General features: G+C 36.0%; 1 protein-coding gene across 1 annotated transcript in view; it reads left to right on the top strand.

The window, feature by feature from the left end:
* The window catches only part of ANGPT1 (angiopoietin 1), a 157,185-nt gene that overhangs the window by 81,139 nt on the left and 59,460 nt on the right, over positions 1-16,586 (top strand). Inside the window, exon 5 of the mRNA XM_010404855.4 lies at positions 15,648-15,775. Coding sequence (XP_010403157.1) covers positions 15,648-15,775 — 128 coding nt within the window. The remainder of the gene's footprint in view (positions 1-15,647; positions 15,776-16,586) is intronic.

The following is a 16,586-nucleotide window of genomic DNA, read 5'->3' as shown; positions in this document are numbered from 1 at the left end:
GCCATAATTACATGGCCTTTGCACTGGCAATACTGATTTGTTCATCAGAGTATCTGTCTCCTCTTGCTGGGAGTAACCCAACCAACCGTGGATCTTAACTTTACAGATATCCGTACCTCATCTACTCTTGACTTCCTTTTCAATCAATAGTGAGAACAGGCTACTAAACAAAGGAAAGTAATTCAGAGTTTTTTACATAAGTATAGGTCATAATGATGATTTTGGATATAGGCTCTTATGGAGCTATAGGTAGACATCCAAAAGATGAATCTCTTCCCTTGAATTAGATTTTTTTTATAATAAGGGATCATTTTTCTTTATTCTGTCTTGCTATGTTTTGTTTGTTTCTGGGTGCTGCAAACAAAAACCATAGAAATAACATCCTTTGAAAGAAGGGCTTGACAAAGACTCTATAAGACAATTTTCCTCAAGTATGTCTTTCTTAGTAAAGTTTTCTTATAGAAACAGAGACAGAAATTCAGATAGAATTTCAATTTTCCAATGCCAAAGACACCACAGAATGTCTTGAGAAAGAAATTCCTTTCATGAGAACTGGTAAAGAGAGATGGATGAATGGAAACCACTGTGAAAAATGGAAATGGGACACTGGGAAGAATATATTACTAACTATGAAAACCAGGCAAAGTCATTTAGAAATTATGATTGTCATTGTCAGAAATGACAGTATAAAAATCCTTCTGAGGAAGGGTACAGGATAAACACAGAGAGAAATTGCAGATGTCTGAGTTGTGATAGTCATTTAGCAATTGTGTAAGCATGGATCAACTAGTTCTCTAAGAGGTATCAGAAGTCTGAAGAGCCCCGCATTTTAGATTATTCTAGAGCTCTAAGTGCCATAAAATATCTAAAAAACAAAAAGCAAAGAAACAACAAAAACAAACGCAACCAGCAAACAACAACCCCATCCTCCAACTGAAAACTTGTCACCTGCATCATTATTCAGTGCTCTCTCTAAGGGGCAGAAAACATACTAGATCAAACAAACGATTCAGCTCAGGACAATGTGGGTTTTCTCTCTGCTATATATTCCCATGCAACTTGTGTGGCTTAAAGCTAAACTGCTCCAGTCATGAGGATTACATCTCTTTGGAAGTGTTGCATGCTTGGACCAGTGTTGATAGACTACTTTTTAAAAAAAAAAACCTTTTCCTCCCACTCATGTTCATTCTAAATGTTCCCTTCTGCTCATTCTGTTACATAGTTCCCCAGCATTTTGAATTAAATAACATGTTTCATAGTAGGCTGTTCTCATATCAGTAGAGAAACATTGTGATGCAATGCAAATCCTTTATTATGTTTTATGGCCTTCTGGCAAAGAAACCTGGCAAGGCTGTGTCCAGAGAGTTCTAATAAAGCTCAGAAGTATTTTAAAATCAATATCAAAATGAAAGATGTATTATTCTCATACAGAGATATATAGCAAGTTCTTTTTAAGCTTAAAAAGATTTTCTTGCAGTTTTGAATTTGATTCAAAGGAAAAAAACAACAAACTAGCCAACATTTCCCCTAAACTTAGTTTCCTCAGCTGCTTCTTATAAAAACTTTGAATGAGGAATACAGAAGTGGGTGTTTCAAATTGGTGCCTGAAAACCTGAGTTTTCAACAGTCTTTTTAACTTCTGAGGAGCTGTGGAAGTAAATGATGCTTAGCACAGTTAAATGCCTAAATACAACTTTATTAGCCTAACTAAGCTCTTAATTTTGGACTCTATTACTTTTTGTGTATTATCATGTTCAGAATTTTCCTTGGATACATTTGTTCTTCGAGAGAACAAATGAGAAATGTTAAATTGCAGAAATTTTTCTTTCTTATTGTCTGATTAAGTCTAGCTGACCAGTATTTAAGCAGGTACATTCACAGCTGAAAAAGTAGCCAGATAGCTTAAGTTAAAATAATAATAATATTTTCCTGGAGCACGAGACCACTCTAATGAAGAGTAAGTACTAAAGGTTGTGCCAAAAATTAATGCCAACTTCTGTCTGTGCAAATATATGTTGAATGTGGAAATGTATGCATGTTGGGAAGTACCACTGGAGATACTCTAAATCCACACCAAAATACAAAGTTTAGATAGTCTTACGTAAGTCTTGATGTGTGCGCTAATGTTCAAAACAAAAAATGCTCTGTGAGAACCGCTGTTTCTTGGGAAATGGAGAATAACAAAAAGTGATACATAAATCAGTGGCACCTCTTCTGTCTCATACTTCAGTAAATCTCAGTCATCGAATTTCATAAGGGATATAGCAGAAATGGAAATGGTCCAGAAAATTACAGAACAATGGAAAAATTAGAGTCCTGGAACAATATTCGTATGAGGAGAGAGAGCTGTAACATACAGAACTATTAGGTGAGAAAGAAGGTATGTGGAATGTTGTTATGCAAATGCACGAAATAGTTAATGGTAGGGAAAAAAGGAACAGCCAGTAACACTGAGAAGTATTTTCCATTGATAAAAGAGAGAACTTGAGTAATTTGGGTAAAGGTTACTAGATATCATTGAGGTTGATGAATATTTTTTAAGTATTAGAAAGCTGTAGAGATAGAAAAGGATAAGTCCTCTTAAGTACTTGAGTCTTTAATAGGGACACTCATCTTTGACAGAAAGCACAACCTAAGTGAGGCATCAAGTCTAGAAAGCCAGATTGTCAAAGATGAGTAACTTTATAAGCATGAACAACAGAGTTGAGAGGAATTGCAAAGTATGTCTAAATCCTGTGGTATTGTGAGAATGGCTTTAAGTACCTTTTTCAGATTTTTCTAAATTAAAAATGTAAGTCACTATATTTTATCTTACATTTATGCCTTGATATTTTAAAAATTGTCTGTCTATCTATCCATCCATCCATCCATGTATAAATTCTCTTCCAAGGTAAGTCACAGACAGGAAAATTATTTTCTTTTTCTTGCAAGTCATGGTATTGAGGATTTTCCGATTTGTGAAAGTGAAAAATATAATACAGTTAACCAACTAATTTGAAACCAATCTGGTGATAATCATTGCTTTTTGATTACAGAACATGAAGTACATTTCCTTCAGTAATGACATAATCATACCAGAAGACTTACTTTTAGATTGATTTAAATAAATTGGGACACTATCTGAAGTTTTCCTGCTAGGAGCCTGTGAATAATATAGGCTGATAGTGTAGAGATAGAGGGCTGAACAGAAACTGCTTTTGTTCAGTTAAACAGTCTAAGGAGCTAACATAGTGCCTAGAACTGGATGAAAACCCTAAGAAATCTGCTTTGGTGCTTCCACTGTGCCTAGGCATATATTAGAAGAATTTCTGAAGAATATAAAGGCAAATGAGGAAGAGGAAAATTAAACCAAACCACCCAAACCAAACCATCCAAACAAAAAAGACACAAAAAACCAAATGAAAAGGTAAAACCAACACAAATAAAAATATTTTAAATATAGGTGGACCTAAATAGAAAATCCAGATCTCATTTTCAGTGTCAGTTTTGGTACTGACCAGTTTTGGGATGGGAGCCACCTGTAAGACTTGGAATTGTTTGTGAGTTTGGTTTCCAAAATGCCACCCACCTCTCTCCCAGTGTGAGTGATTCTAGAGTTTCAGTTGCATGTAATCCTTCAAATAGACTGTCCAATAGGTCACAAAGCCTACAGAGAGTCAAATAAATGCAGGATACCATGGGGATTCACATGTCTCTATTTTGGCCTGTGTCTATGGCTAAATACACTTGTCACATTGTCTGTGTATATTTTAGGCAGAGGCAAAAACCTTGGCAGCAGCTGCCAGTAAATTTCTGCAGAAGAATTTCTAAAACAGAAGCACCTTCAGACACTAGCCTTCCAAAGGAAATGGTTGTTCATTATGGTGAATATTAAAATAACTATTTAAAGGTGAAGTAATCTCCAAATTAAAATGCAGATACATGCATGAAACTTTTACTTTTCCCCAACAAAAGATGAGGAAATAAAAACATAGAAATGAAGGCCTAATTAATCATCACAGAGATATTGCATGATTATCTCCAAGACTGTAGAAGTGCTTCACCTGTAGCAATAACAGCTGGATAGAGATTAACTTATTCTTAGCAAAGGTCATAAAAGGTTTTGTGCATATTGTTTTCTTCAAACTGGTTATTGTTCATGCTACTTTAAGTATTGTTTTTCTGAGGATTCATAGAGCGCATTGCTGTCACTGTCAAACAAGACAACTGTAACACAGTAAATAGTTTTGTGAAGTACTTTCTAAGCTGCCACATCAGAAAAATGATTTATGTAAAAGATATGTAGTGCTAAAGTAGAGAGTCACGTGAATGTTACTGGAAAAACTCCTCAACCCCAAAACAAGGTGTATAGTACAAATTATGTTAAGCAATAGATAATATGATCAAAGATGTGTATGCAAGTTCAGACCAACTAGTTCAGAAAGTATATTGGTCTGGGGGAAATTATGCTTCAAGCCAGATGTCACAAAAGGTGCCCAGTCAAAAATACATTGTCTTTTGTTCCAGTATAAGAAAATTTATTGAATTTCTATTGTGTTAAAAATAATTTGCATAACTCGTGATAACTGCCCAGGTAGTCCTACCCACAGAATAAGGGAATGAAAAATTCAGCAGGAAAGCATATTTAACCATGAACTTATTTTTGGTTTCCTATTTATTTTTTTCTTTGGCTGTCTTTCAGACTGCATAATAATATAACTTGCTAAAATGTTTGGCCTAAACTTACATACTTCAGAAAACTAATGGAACAGAAGAGAAAGTTTTGTCATGAATGTTTGGTTTTGTCATGAATGTCTGGTTTTGTGACCTCCTAGCACAAGAGAAAAAAACCCAAAACCAACTAACCAACCCCAAAAAAAGCTGAAATGAAACCAAATCAAAAATGCTGGTGGGAATGCAGGATAAAAAAAGAGAACAGTAGGTTTAAATATTAGTATTTCTACAGTGTTCAATAAGAAAAATTTTCTATATTATATTGATTCAGCCATATATTGGAATACAATAATGAGGATATTTAAATCCACTAGATTTTAGCAGTGTAGAAGAGCAAGATTTTATGACACATATCTTGCTAATTTCTCTTCTGTACATGGAAAGAATAATATTGGTACTCATCTGAGACATATTTTGAGGTGATGGCGTGTTTTTTCTGATACCATTTCCCTATAAATATTTAATTCCTTAAGCCCATGCCTCCTCTTAGTACCTCATCCTTGACATTATTAGGGTTTTTTTCAATACAATGAGACATAACTGATGAGGCAGAAACTTAGAGTGTGTTACATCAGTCACTTCATTATTTTTCTTTTGAAGCATAGAATTAAATAAAATAAGATTTTGCTAGGTGCAGAGACCACCTGATTCTGACCAGCTTTGGCTGAAAGCTGTAGGTTTGAGGTGGATCTGGAAACATGGTTTAAGAAACAAGTTCATGAATGAAGTGACAGACATTTTTTTCTTATACCAAAAATTGAAGTTTAGTTATCAATGTGTTCTAACATTCTGCAGTGTAATAAAAAAGCATGATGCTTTTGATATGTTAATTAATTAAAAAAATTTTTATTAGTTAAGAATAAATTAAAAACCTCAGACTTGACAAAACTAGAATGCCCACACCAAAGCTTTAAACAAAACAGTTTAATGCACTGAGGTCATCTGGTGTTCCCCACTAACTCCCCCAAAGGTGTCAAGGCAGATAACTTCAGCTAAGGCTGACATTATGTGTTGAAGATTATGGAAAACATCAATTTTCTCAGTTTGTCTCTACTTCCTCCATCTTTTGAGATTTTATGGGCATGAGGTTTTCATTTTTATTAAGATATCTTAAAGCATAGCAGAAATACTTTTAGTTTAAAACGAGATCAGAAGATCACTATCAGAAAATGTTCACCGGCAATTCACAAAGCTCACTATTATAAAGATATATTCCATTATGTGATCTGCTCTTACTTATAGTTTGAAAGCTGGAGAAAAACCGACTTTATTTTGCACTCAGTGTCAGGGTAGAGGGGTCCCCTGACTCTTACTGTGGCTGGATCCTATTGAGCAAATGGACCCACTGAACTGGAAAGTGCTGCAGGGCCGCAGTCAGAGGCTGCTCTGACTTTGTGCAGTTGTGTAGATGTTCAGTAAAACATGCACATCAGCAACAGCTTTTGTGTTTCTCGTTTTTTCTGTTCAGGTGCTATACAATTCTTGGTTTTGTTGAAGACTCTATTGATATGCAATTTTCAGACATGCTCAGAAAGCTCTATTAGAGAGGGTTTTTTGGTCAGTCTTATCTGACTCGCCTAACACTTGCAGAGTTCTGGTCTGGACTTCTTTTATATCAACAAAGTCACTTCTGTCTAAGTGAGTTGTTTCATGATGAGGTGACTTACAACTAAAGGTACCCTTTTTCTCCATATTATCTGTTAAAAGGTGATGATGTTAGTGCTGATATTTATATCAACACTACCTATGTTGTTTTTTTCTAAAACTAAAAAAATATCAATTCCAAATCATCATGATTTAAAAATAAAAATATTTTCATACCCTGCTTAGGCAAGAATACCTTAATTTCAAAGTTACGCTTTATAATAAAGTGCAACAAAGTATGCTAGGTAGTAGCAAGTTAGGCCATAGTTTAATAGAGATTCAGTTCTGAAATTAGTAAATTTGAATGTACAGCATTTGAAATTTATGTCAGTGGAAAAATATTTGAATTCTTCAAAACGGAATTGTGGATTCCGATATTTTATCCCTATTAACTTGTTGATCACAGCAGGAGATCAATATTTATTCATACTGAAAAATTAATATTGGAAGCGTGTATAAATCCTTGATTGTTGATGTTAAAATCAATTACCCACCCTCATTCCTACAGTACAGGTCAGTGCCAAATCCCTCTTCACTCAGTTTTGTGAAACTGGTATTATTCACTCATACCAAAGATATTACAGAGAATATCAGCATATATAAACCAACTAACGGCACTGTCAGTGTCACCCAAATGGCATGTTAGTAAAAAATTTCTCTGTATGTGTACCGTTGTTCAGATAGAAACATTAAATGCACATTAGGGTGCCTGTGTGGAAAAATATAAATCAATTAAAGAAATATGGACACTAGAAATATTAAAGCCAGCAACTTAATCTCCTTGTACAGTTTGTGAAAGACTTCTTTAGTTCTCCTCTCAGTGAATGGCTAGTTACTCACAAAATTGCTGTCTCAAGCAGAAACTCTTAAGCAACTATACTGCAGCTGGATAATTAAGTGTCTTTATCTCTTTGTAAATGGGCCATAAGGCATTCTATTGCAGCTCACTAATGAGGACCATTTTATGGTACTTTTAAGTGATTTCTTTCAAATGCACAGTGATTTGAAGTATTATTGTTCTTGCCAGTCACTAAGGCTGGATTTATTGGGAAACAAACTTGATAACTGTAGATAATTTATTAGGTATTAAATAATTATGCCCTGGAGAGGGTGGAAGCTCTCTACGTTAATGTTGTTTTCCAAGACCAAGTTAATTCCTGCAGCACTACAGGAGGGAAATTCTGCTTTAAATGATTTATTTAATAAGTAGTTGGACAGCTTGAGTGCTCTTGCTATGCAATTGTTTGCCTTTCTTACCGCAGACTCTTAGAGGCTGTGTGGGAGGGCAAAGTAATGTTCTATTAGCTGCTGAAACATTTCTATAAATGTTAACCTGAGACATCTAATTGACTGCACCTTTTCTCTTTCCTCCCCATGTTAAAAGTATTGATCTCAAATTCTTCTATGTAATGAACCTTAGCACTCCTAACAAATCTGGTACTGGACTAATGCCTAGGTTGGTAGAATCATTGTAGACCTGCTAATTGCATTTCAGCATGGCCTGGTAGTTACTCTGGATTGTACTTAAGTGAGGTTTACACAGCTCTTTGGGCCTCCCACACTCAGTGGCATTAAGAGTGAGAGGTTGAGAGCAAAGGGACTATTTCTGCTTTTGTCATTGTTCCTTGGAAACAAAATCCTTCCACTTCTCCATCCAGTCAAGGGACTGTAGGGTCATGGGGTGAATCAAGATCATTGAGCTGCTCCAGTAGAATAATAAATTTATATAACAAAGAAACAAAACAAAACAACCAAGCAACCAAACAAAACCCCTAAACTTGCCTCCCCCTTTTACCCCTACAACAAACCCAAACACTCTCTGCAAGACCTCCTATTAGCTGATTCATTCTGTGGCTATGGAACCAGTTTACAGACAACAGATATAGCCAGAGCAGCACTGCTCCTGTAAGTGACATTATGTGATTGCACCATGTTTGGGATTAGGACTAAGTGCTCCCTTAGACATTCAAAATGTGCACATGCATTATATACATGCTTATACTGTCATACAGTCTGAACATTTTAATGAAGGCCAGCATTTTCTATTGTCATCATTCAGCAAATGAATGTGCCTAAGTAAGGAATTCTAGTTTTATTTTCTCTCACCTTCTAAAGTACCCGTGTGTATTCAAGGTAAGCTCCCTGGGAAATCTTGAATGAAAGACGCAGGAGGTTTTACTTGCCAGTTAATAGTCCAAATGAAAATAATATTTTAAAAACTTTTACAAAAGAATAGACAGGAAATCAGAAAAAAATTGTGCCACATAATCCATGATGTGCTCAAATACTGTATAAAGTATTGTAACCCACATCACACACACAAAAAAATCTACAAAGATGATTGAGTACGTGAAATACCATTATTCAAGCCTATGACAGATACTTTAGGTGGTGTAAAAGACAATAGAAGGAGATTGCAGTAGAAATTGTAGGTGTAGGTGCCTTGTAGACCATGGGTGCTGACTTACTGACACTTTCAGCTAAGAATGAAGTGTCACGAGCTGGAACACTCTTGTTAAAAGCTAACAACGGGAAATTGTCCTTCACGTGGTCTGTGTAAGGAGTTCCTTGGTATGGGACACTGAATGACTAACATTAATGTGGCTTCAAAAACCTAACTGGAGAAACTAATGAAAGAAAATTCTTTCAAAACCTATTAAAGATGCATATATTACATCTGGTGGAGGAAGAACTTATAGTGTAAATTCCTGGATATGCTTTCCTGCGTTTATGCTGTTCTCCAGTCATCTACTTTGAATATCTGTTTTCATTGAAGACTTCTTTTTTCAGGCCAGGTGTTAGCCAAGCTCTTGCAAAATCTTAGGCCCCTCCTCAGGAGAAAAGGCCTTAAAAAAAAGGAATAAAATAAATAATTATGAGTGTATAAGAAGAAAAAAACCAGAAAATGATGGTTGAAAGATCAAATCCAATGAGGAAGTCATGATTTCTAGGGCCCTGATGCTGGAGATGAGATACTGGAGAGGCTGAAACAGCAATCTAACCTAGTATAGCTACTCATAAATTCATTTGGGAATAATGGAGGCTTTGACAATACAGTTTTATAAACTAGAATCTGCAAATTTGTAATCTATAAACTTGATTATGCAGTAATACTTCCCAGAACAGAAATATTTTATTCCAGTATGTCAAAATGAACTTCCAAGTTGCCAATGGCCTGGATTTTTTGTCAGATTCAGAGCAATGTCACAAAGAAATATTAGCTTTAAAAGCATTTTGGTGAAAGCGTATTTGGTTGAAAGGAAAATGCATGTCCAAACTCCAGTCCTAAACTTCCTTTCATCTCCCTAGTAAATAAACATGAGTACACACGAATGCACAACAACTTATCTGAGAAGACTGCTGGACTCCGAACAAACAGAAGCAGCTTCCATACTAATAGCTCCCCATTTTGTTCTTTTGTTGTTTTTTTTTTAAGAAGTTATTCAGATTTCATGGAGATGAAAATAAAACATGAAATTAGTAAATTAGGAAATAAAGTTGACACTGGAGAAAGTTTTGAATCAGGTGGTGATAGTTTGTCTTTATAACAATTAGAATTGGGTAGTAAATACATATAAATTCAAATTTAAAACTTTTAATTGACTAGATAGATGCAAAAAAAGTTCACAATATTTTATCAAGGATAAGTAACTGCAAAATTTTTTATTTCGTATATCTCAATGGATTGTAAATTTCTAATTATTTTTTGTGTTGGTTATATTGAGTGATGGTGGTAGCTTTAATAATCCAGAAACACATTTTGTGGAGGAAAAACAGATAGTGTGTAATATGTACTTGAATGAAAATGTGTTTTCAAGTTTGTTTTAAGAGGGACCCAAATGTGTTCTCGCATAGCTATCATTTCAGTTTGTAGGCATCACTGCAATTATCTGGAGAGCGTACCTGAAATGAAATCAGCCTTCAGGTTTATGCCTTTTCCTTTGGTTTGTGTAACATTTGCAACATAATGGTGTTGTCACAGGGTTGTCTTATTGCAGGCAATATTGGGTGTTGCAGTCAGCTATTAGGTTGCAATTTAATGTTTGCTCTCAGGTGGAGGTTGGTATATGCAAGGCGAGGACACTGAAAGAGCAGACTGTACCTCTGGCTGTAAGTCAGCAAAAACTGTAAGTCTGTGAATATTTTTCCATCTCAAAACTAAAATAATCTTCACCTTATTCTGTCAGATCTGTTAGTGGTTGCTGCTGCTGAGTCAGGGCACATATATAAATGTTTGGGCAGTGTTCCAGGCCTCTTCACTGGGGGAATTTGAGTGACGTCCTTTTGATAACATTAACAAACTGTTCCGGGTTTGATTCTTCTCAAGCCAGGCACTATTTGCCATTGAAACTGGAAATTTGTTGGTGCACAGCAGCTGCACCCAAATGGCTGGGAAAGAGTTCAGAGACACAGAGTAACCTACAGAAATGCAGGATTACCCACCATGTGTCTGGAACCATGACAAGATCAAGGCAAAATTTATTTGCAGTCCGGATTTAGACAGAAACCACTGTTTGGCAGTCCTTGGATGACCCTGTCCTGGAATGTAGCAACTTTAGGTAAAAAACATCGATTTACAACCTTCTCCTTTTTGATTTTTAAGGAGTTGTTCAACAAGGGACATAAACTATTACCTCAGTGCTTTTGATAGCGCAGCTAATGTTTAAGTCAATTATATATGCCAATAAGATATGGAGAAAGACTTTTCCCTTCTGACTTCAAAAGCATGAAAAAAAATTTTAAGTGCCTCTTTGGTACTTCTATAAGAAAATTAGGCATGTAAATAAAACATTGAAACAATGAAAATATAATAATTCACTCAGACACTAAAGAAATCCCTGCACATCTGTCCAAATAAGTCACTATCATGCAGAAAAACAAACAACTGTTTTTCATTTGTTGTCAGTATTGCTAAAGGACATAAGAGTCTAGTGATTAACTCAGTCTCAAGTGACTTCACAAACATAGCAGTTCAGATCTCAAATAATTTAGGAAATATGATTGTGATTTATTGATTCCGTCAATATAATGAACTGTGTTTTAGCATTCTTTATTGCTTACAGACAAGCTGTGCTATTCATTCACCAGATATCTGATGGAGACCTGAAAAGAGACAACTTAATTTTCTCAAAAACAACCAGAAATCTCAGTTAAAAAACCCCAAATAGATTATTTTTCATACAGCTAGGAAAAAAGACAGATACTGTATGCTTTCAATTTCATATTCCTAGAGGAGAACACTAGATTACTAAATATTTCAGAAGATATTTATTCTTAGTAGTCAGTTGGTATTTCTTTAAACCTGGGCAGAAAAGCAAACATCCTCCATTTGTGATAGCTGTTAGGAAATAAACTAATTTACTATTGATTTAATTTTACAGCTGATAGCAGAGAAATAGTCTCACTCTACACAGAGACACACATAACTATCAATCAGTTAAATTCCACTGACTATTGATTAGGGAAAAAAGCCCTATATATCTGAGCTCTCTCACTTGCTAGCACAGGTAAACCTTTCTAAGAAAACTGAAGAGGCTACAGCCTCAGGTGCTGACCCTGGCTTTCTACTGAGGGTTAATATCCTGTGAGCAGGACACCTGCTCAGCCCTGGTGCTGCAGAGCCTAAGGGCTGACAGAGACCTCACTGATTTGGGTTCCTGTTCATCCATAGGGCCTGGGCAGTTATGGATGGTACTTCCCGTATTGCCTGGACCCCAGTCATCATCCAGGGCACTGAGCAAAAGGAACAGCTGAAGGACTGATAACTGAAGGAAATAATTCACATCAAGTAGGGAAAAACAGATAGCTTAGCCCAAGGAGAAAGTTATTGGGCTAAAAGTTACCCAGAAGACTTTTGGAAGTGCAGTGAAAAAAATATTTTTATTGTTGGTTCTCCTTCTGTTCAGAAAAACAGGACTTTCCGCATAGGTATCATTGCTTTAAGGGAGCTTGACTTCCTCACCAGTTTATTCATCCAGAGAAGCCAATAAAAAATCCCTCCTGGGTCCCAAATCTTGGCTAAGCATTCAGGTTTAAAAAAATGCTAATATTATTTTGCTTGACACGGACTTATCTTTTTCTTCAGGTACATAAAAATCTGTCATAGACATTGTATTTGAAAACAGCTAAACTAACATTAGAAGTTTGTGTAAAGTCAATATCTTGAAGCTGACAAAGGAATTTAATGGCTACATATTTGGTTTTAGAGCAAATTTATTTAAACTTTCTTACTTTTTAAAAAATTTACTTACACATCTACCATATGTGAGCCAATACGTCATTCAGGGACTTCCCTTAATATGTAAAGGATTCAAGGTCTATACAGTCTTGTAGAAAAAAATAGTCTAGAGCTATAGTAGGTAGAAGTGGTTTGGAAACTGTATGGAATATTAAGTTAGAAAAACAACAGCAAACCTTAGAGAAAACATATTTTAGAGAAAACATATTTTATGCTAAAAGTACATTACCAGTAACATTCCTGAGTATTAATTTTCTGTCAAGTTTGGCTGTTCTTGCAAATTACAGTGTGATGTATTAAGAAAAACTAAACCTTGTGCTTGTCATGCTTAATATACTGTGCTGCAATCTGTAATAGTAGGTCCTTGTGAAGGAGCTGGGCTTTTCTTCCAGTGGGAGCACCAGCTCCTGCAAGAGGGGTGAGAGGGACCCAAGGAAAGCCATCTTCTCCTGGCTACAGTGGAATAAAACCCCTGGTGCAAAAAAACCCAAACGCGTATTGGATTGCTTAGTTTTTAGGAAATTACATGTTTGCTCTCTGTGATCTCAGCTGCTTCAGCTGTCTGATTCTAAGAGGAAGGGTGGGAATAAAGTGTCTATATCTATGACATTTTTCTATCTTTTTCAACTTCATCTCTCACGAAAACATCCATTTTATTGTGTTTCTTTTAGTTTTTAAGCATGAGAAGATAATTTATTTCTAAGGATGCTTCCTAGAGATCCACCTCTTTAGAAAATTACTCTCAAAGATATTTTCTCTGATAGTAAAATCTTACCTTGTTTAAAATTTTAATAATACAAACTTTAGAATATACTCATGGTTTCTTTTGTCTAAATTTCATTTACAAAGGACCCAAATTCAAATTTCCTTTAATGACTCTTAGTACTTATTTCCAAGTGGTTTTCAATGTGTGTATAACGGTTAAGTAAGAGGTAAGATAATCTCACTACATACAGCTAATAAATACTTTTAGACTGAAGGAAATGAGCACTGTGTCTGCACAATGAAATATAATTTTTAGACAGGAGGGACTGATGTCTCCAGTTGAAACAAAAGTGCTAGAGAAATTCAGGCCAGAAAGAATGGATCTATTCTAAAACCCTCTGAAATCAGTGAGAGGCTTTGCTTTAACTCCTCTAGGCTTTGGCTCCAGCCCCAAGTAATTATTCAGGTTGGACTTTGGCCACAGATACCACCACCATCTGCTTACAGAAAGTACCATGAAGTCTTTAATTAATGCAAATCATGAAGGCCTCAGTTCTATGTCTTATCTAAAAAATGGCACCTTTGAGAGAGTGCACAGTTGATGTGCACCTTGCTAAGGACCTCACTCCCTGCCATGTCACAGGGAAGTGTGTAATCTACAGCACTGCCAGCACTACCTTTTCCAAATATGGCCAAGTTTGAAAGCCATTGATTTCCTAACTGAATTTCATATGCAAATATATGAATTAGGTTTTATTTTTATTGATAACATTGAATAAAAATAATAAATATGCAACCAATACATGGAAGGGGAGAAGTAAGGGAATTTTTTTCTTAAAATAAAATTTTAAAATAATAATGTAAAACACATAAAAGGGAAAGAATAATATTACTTTTGTGTAAAATGCCTACTTAGAGAGCAGTATAGTCTTACAGTCAGGATTGGATTTCTCACTATTTTTCTATTTTCACCTTTTCATGGAATGACTGAGGTAAAATGTTTGACCTTTTTTTTCCCTCAATTTCCCCATCTGTGAAATGGTATTAATACCAATTGCTCTGGCAGGAATTTGCCATCCTAAAATACTGCTTTGAGGTGTTCAAAGGGAAGATAGTATTTCCAACTACGGCATTATTCTCGCCATCTATGACCCAGATAGTCCCACATGCCATTGCCCTGATGCACATCAGTGTCATTAAACACCAGATTTGCAGCACAGGACACTTCATTGAGAGTGAATAAGACGTAGTCCCTTTCGTATCTATAGCTCACACTTTCAAGCCAAAAATGAAAAAGAAGTATCTGTCACCAGAGGATGAGTGTGTCTGGAAGACTTAAATATTGTATCCTTATTGTAGGGATTAATGAAGTGCTGGCCTGAGCCCGCCACATCGCTTAAGGACATGTTTAACTTTAAGAATCTGAGTAGATGGATGGATTTCCATGGGAATACTGATGTGCTTAAAATATGTGTTGTTGAAATGAAATCATACCCTTCACTATTGTGTGGGATCATACTACTTTTGTTTGTGAAAGTGAAGAACACAGTCAGATGTTACTCCTTCTACAGGAAATTTCCTGGTTGTTCAAGACTAGGATTCTCAACATTTTGCACTCCTGGTTTCTCAGCCCAGACTCATATATATATATGGTCTGTCTGTAATATACAGGATCAAGATCTGCACTGGTGTTATAACACTAACTGTTTCCCTGTGCTGAGCCAAAATGTATTCTAAAAATCTTTCCATCTGACTTCAGTAGCACTGTTTTTCTTTCATTGTATTTAGCAACCTTTATGAATGTAGATATGAAAATAATTAAATTATTATCTTCTAAAAAATAAATTTAAGCAAGCAGCTGCCTTGCCCCAAGCTCCTATGCTGCTCAAAAGTCATTACTTCATGAACAGCACAAGCTCTCTCCTTCCAGCATTGCTGTCTTAGGTGAGCATCTGTGTCAGATCACAACGCTGAACACGCTTTCCACCTTCATGTACCATCTCTGGGGCATTCTTTGTCAACCTCCCAGGTACAGCTGTGGTCAGAGGCAACACCTGCAGTGGGACAGACCTTTGCACTCAGAAGGAACATGCTGTGTTACCTCTCAGTAGACAGGATGCTCTGTTTAGCTATTTGCATCATGATTTCTGGTGCCTACTCTGCCATCTGTCCGAAAGCTTTGTGCTAGTTCTTTACTAGAAGTTGCCAAGTGCCTGAACTATGTAAGAAACACAGTACAATCATTACTGTGTATTTTTTAAAGGAATGCAGTGTGCAAAAGTGGACTTCCTAGATACAGAAATGCTTAAGACTGTGGTTGTAACTTATCATGTTTTTTGTTTTGCAGTTTTACTAAAGAATGCAAAAAAGGAAGAAGAAAAGCCGTTCAGAGACTGTGCAGATGTATACCAATCTGGTTTTAACAAAAGTGGGGTCTACACTATTTATATTAACAATGTGTCAGATCCTAAAAAGGTAAAGACTGGGTTTATTTTCTTGTTTGTTAATATGATGTTGCTCTGAACTTAAAGGAGCACTTCAAGCCTTTACTGAAGTTATCATTCCACAAAATATTGTACTGGTACAAAAACTTGTGTTATACTCAGTCTTTAAAAAGCACAATAGACTGAGAAAATGATTAACTGTATTATTCCAGACATTCTTCTTTCCCACTGACAGAGAATCCTTCCTAAGTTCCAACATACACTCAATAGTTGACTCATTTCCTCCCACTTGGCAAGCTCAGTTGAATCAGACTATGGCTGCAAATAAATCTGCAATAAAATTTAGAAGTGATTTTGTAAGGTGTGATAATGAGGAAGCTGATCTAGGGGATTATCTGGTAGCATGGGGAAAGAAATAGCAGAATGAGTAGTTTTTAAAGATAAGGATTTACAAAAATCCTGCTTCTCTTATAGGGGACAGGGAAAAGTGGTCTTGGCTGTAAAGAACACAGCATGCTGAGTACTAGCACTGCTTGAAATGATGAAGCATGTATAATCCCATCCTTCTCAAAAAAGAGACTTGGGAGGGAGTGTTTTTTTATGCAAATGAAACATTAGTCTATAAAGGAGACTATTTTTTGCTAGGCTTTTGTTGCTAAGATACCTGAGTCTGTTGAGGCTAGGAACATGAGAGGATAACCTAAGCCAAACTTCTCCATGGAGGAATGCTGGCTGTCCCTCTGAAAGGGCACCACTGGGAGAAGCCACCAAGACTAAGGGCTGATTACCTGGCAGAGGGAAATACGGTGGTGGCCATAAAGTGGGCCAGACAGGAGGGAGGG

Source organism: Corvus cornix, chromosome 2 (assembly GCF_000738735.6).
Source record: "Corvus cornix cornix isolate S_Up_H32 chromosome 2, ASM73873v5, whole genome shotgun sequence".
Taxonomy (NCBI): domain Eukaryota; kingdom Metazoa; phylum Chordata; class Aves; order Passeriformes; family Corvidae; genus Corvus; species Corvus cornix.
Note: the sequence above shows the minus strand (reverse complement) of the source record. Positions and strands in the feature narration are given on the sequence as shown.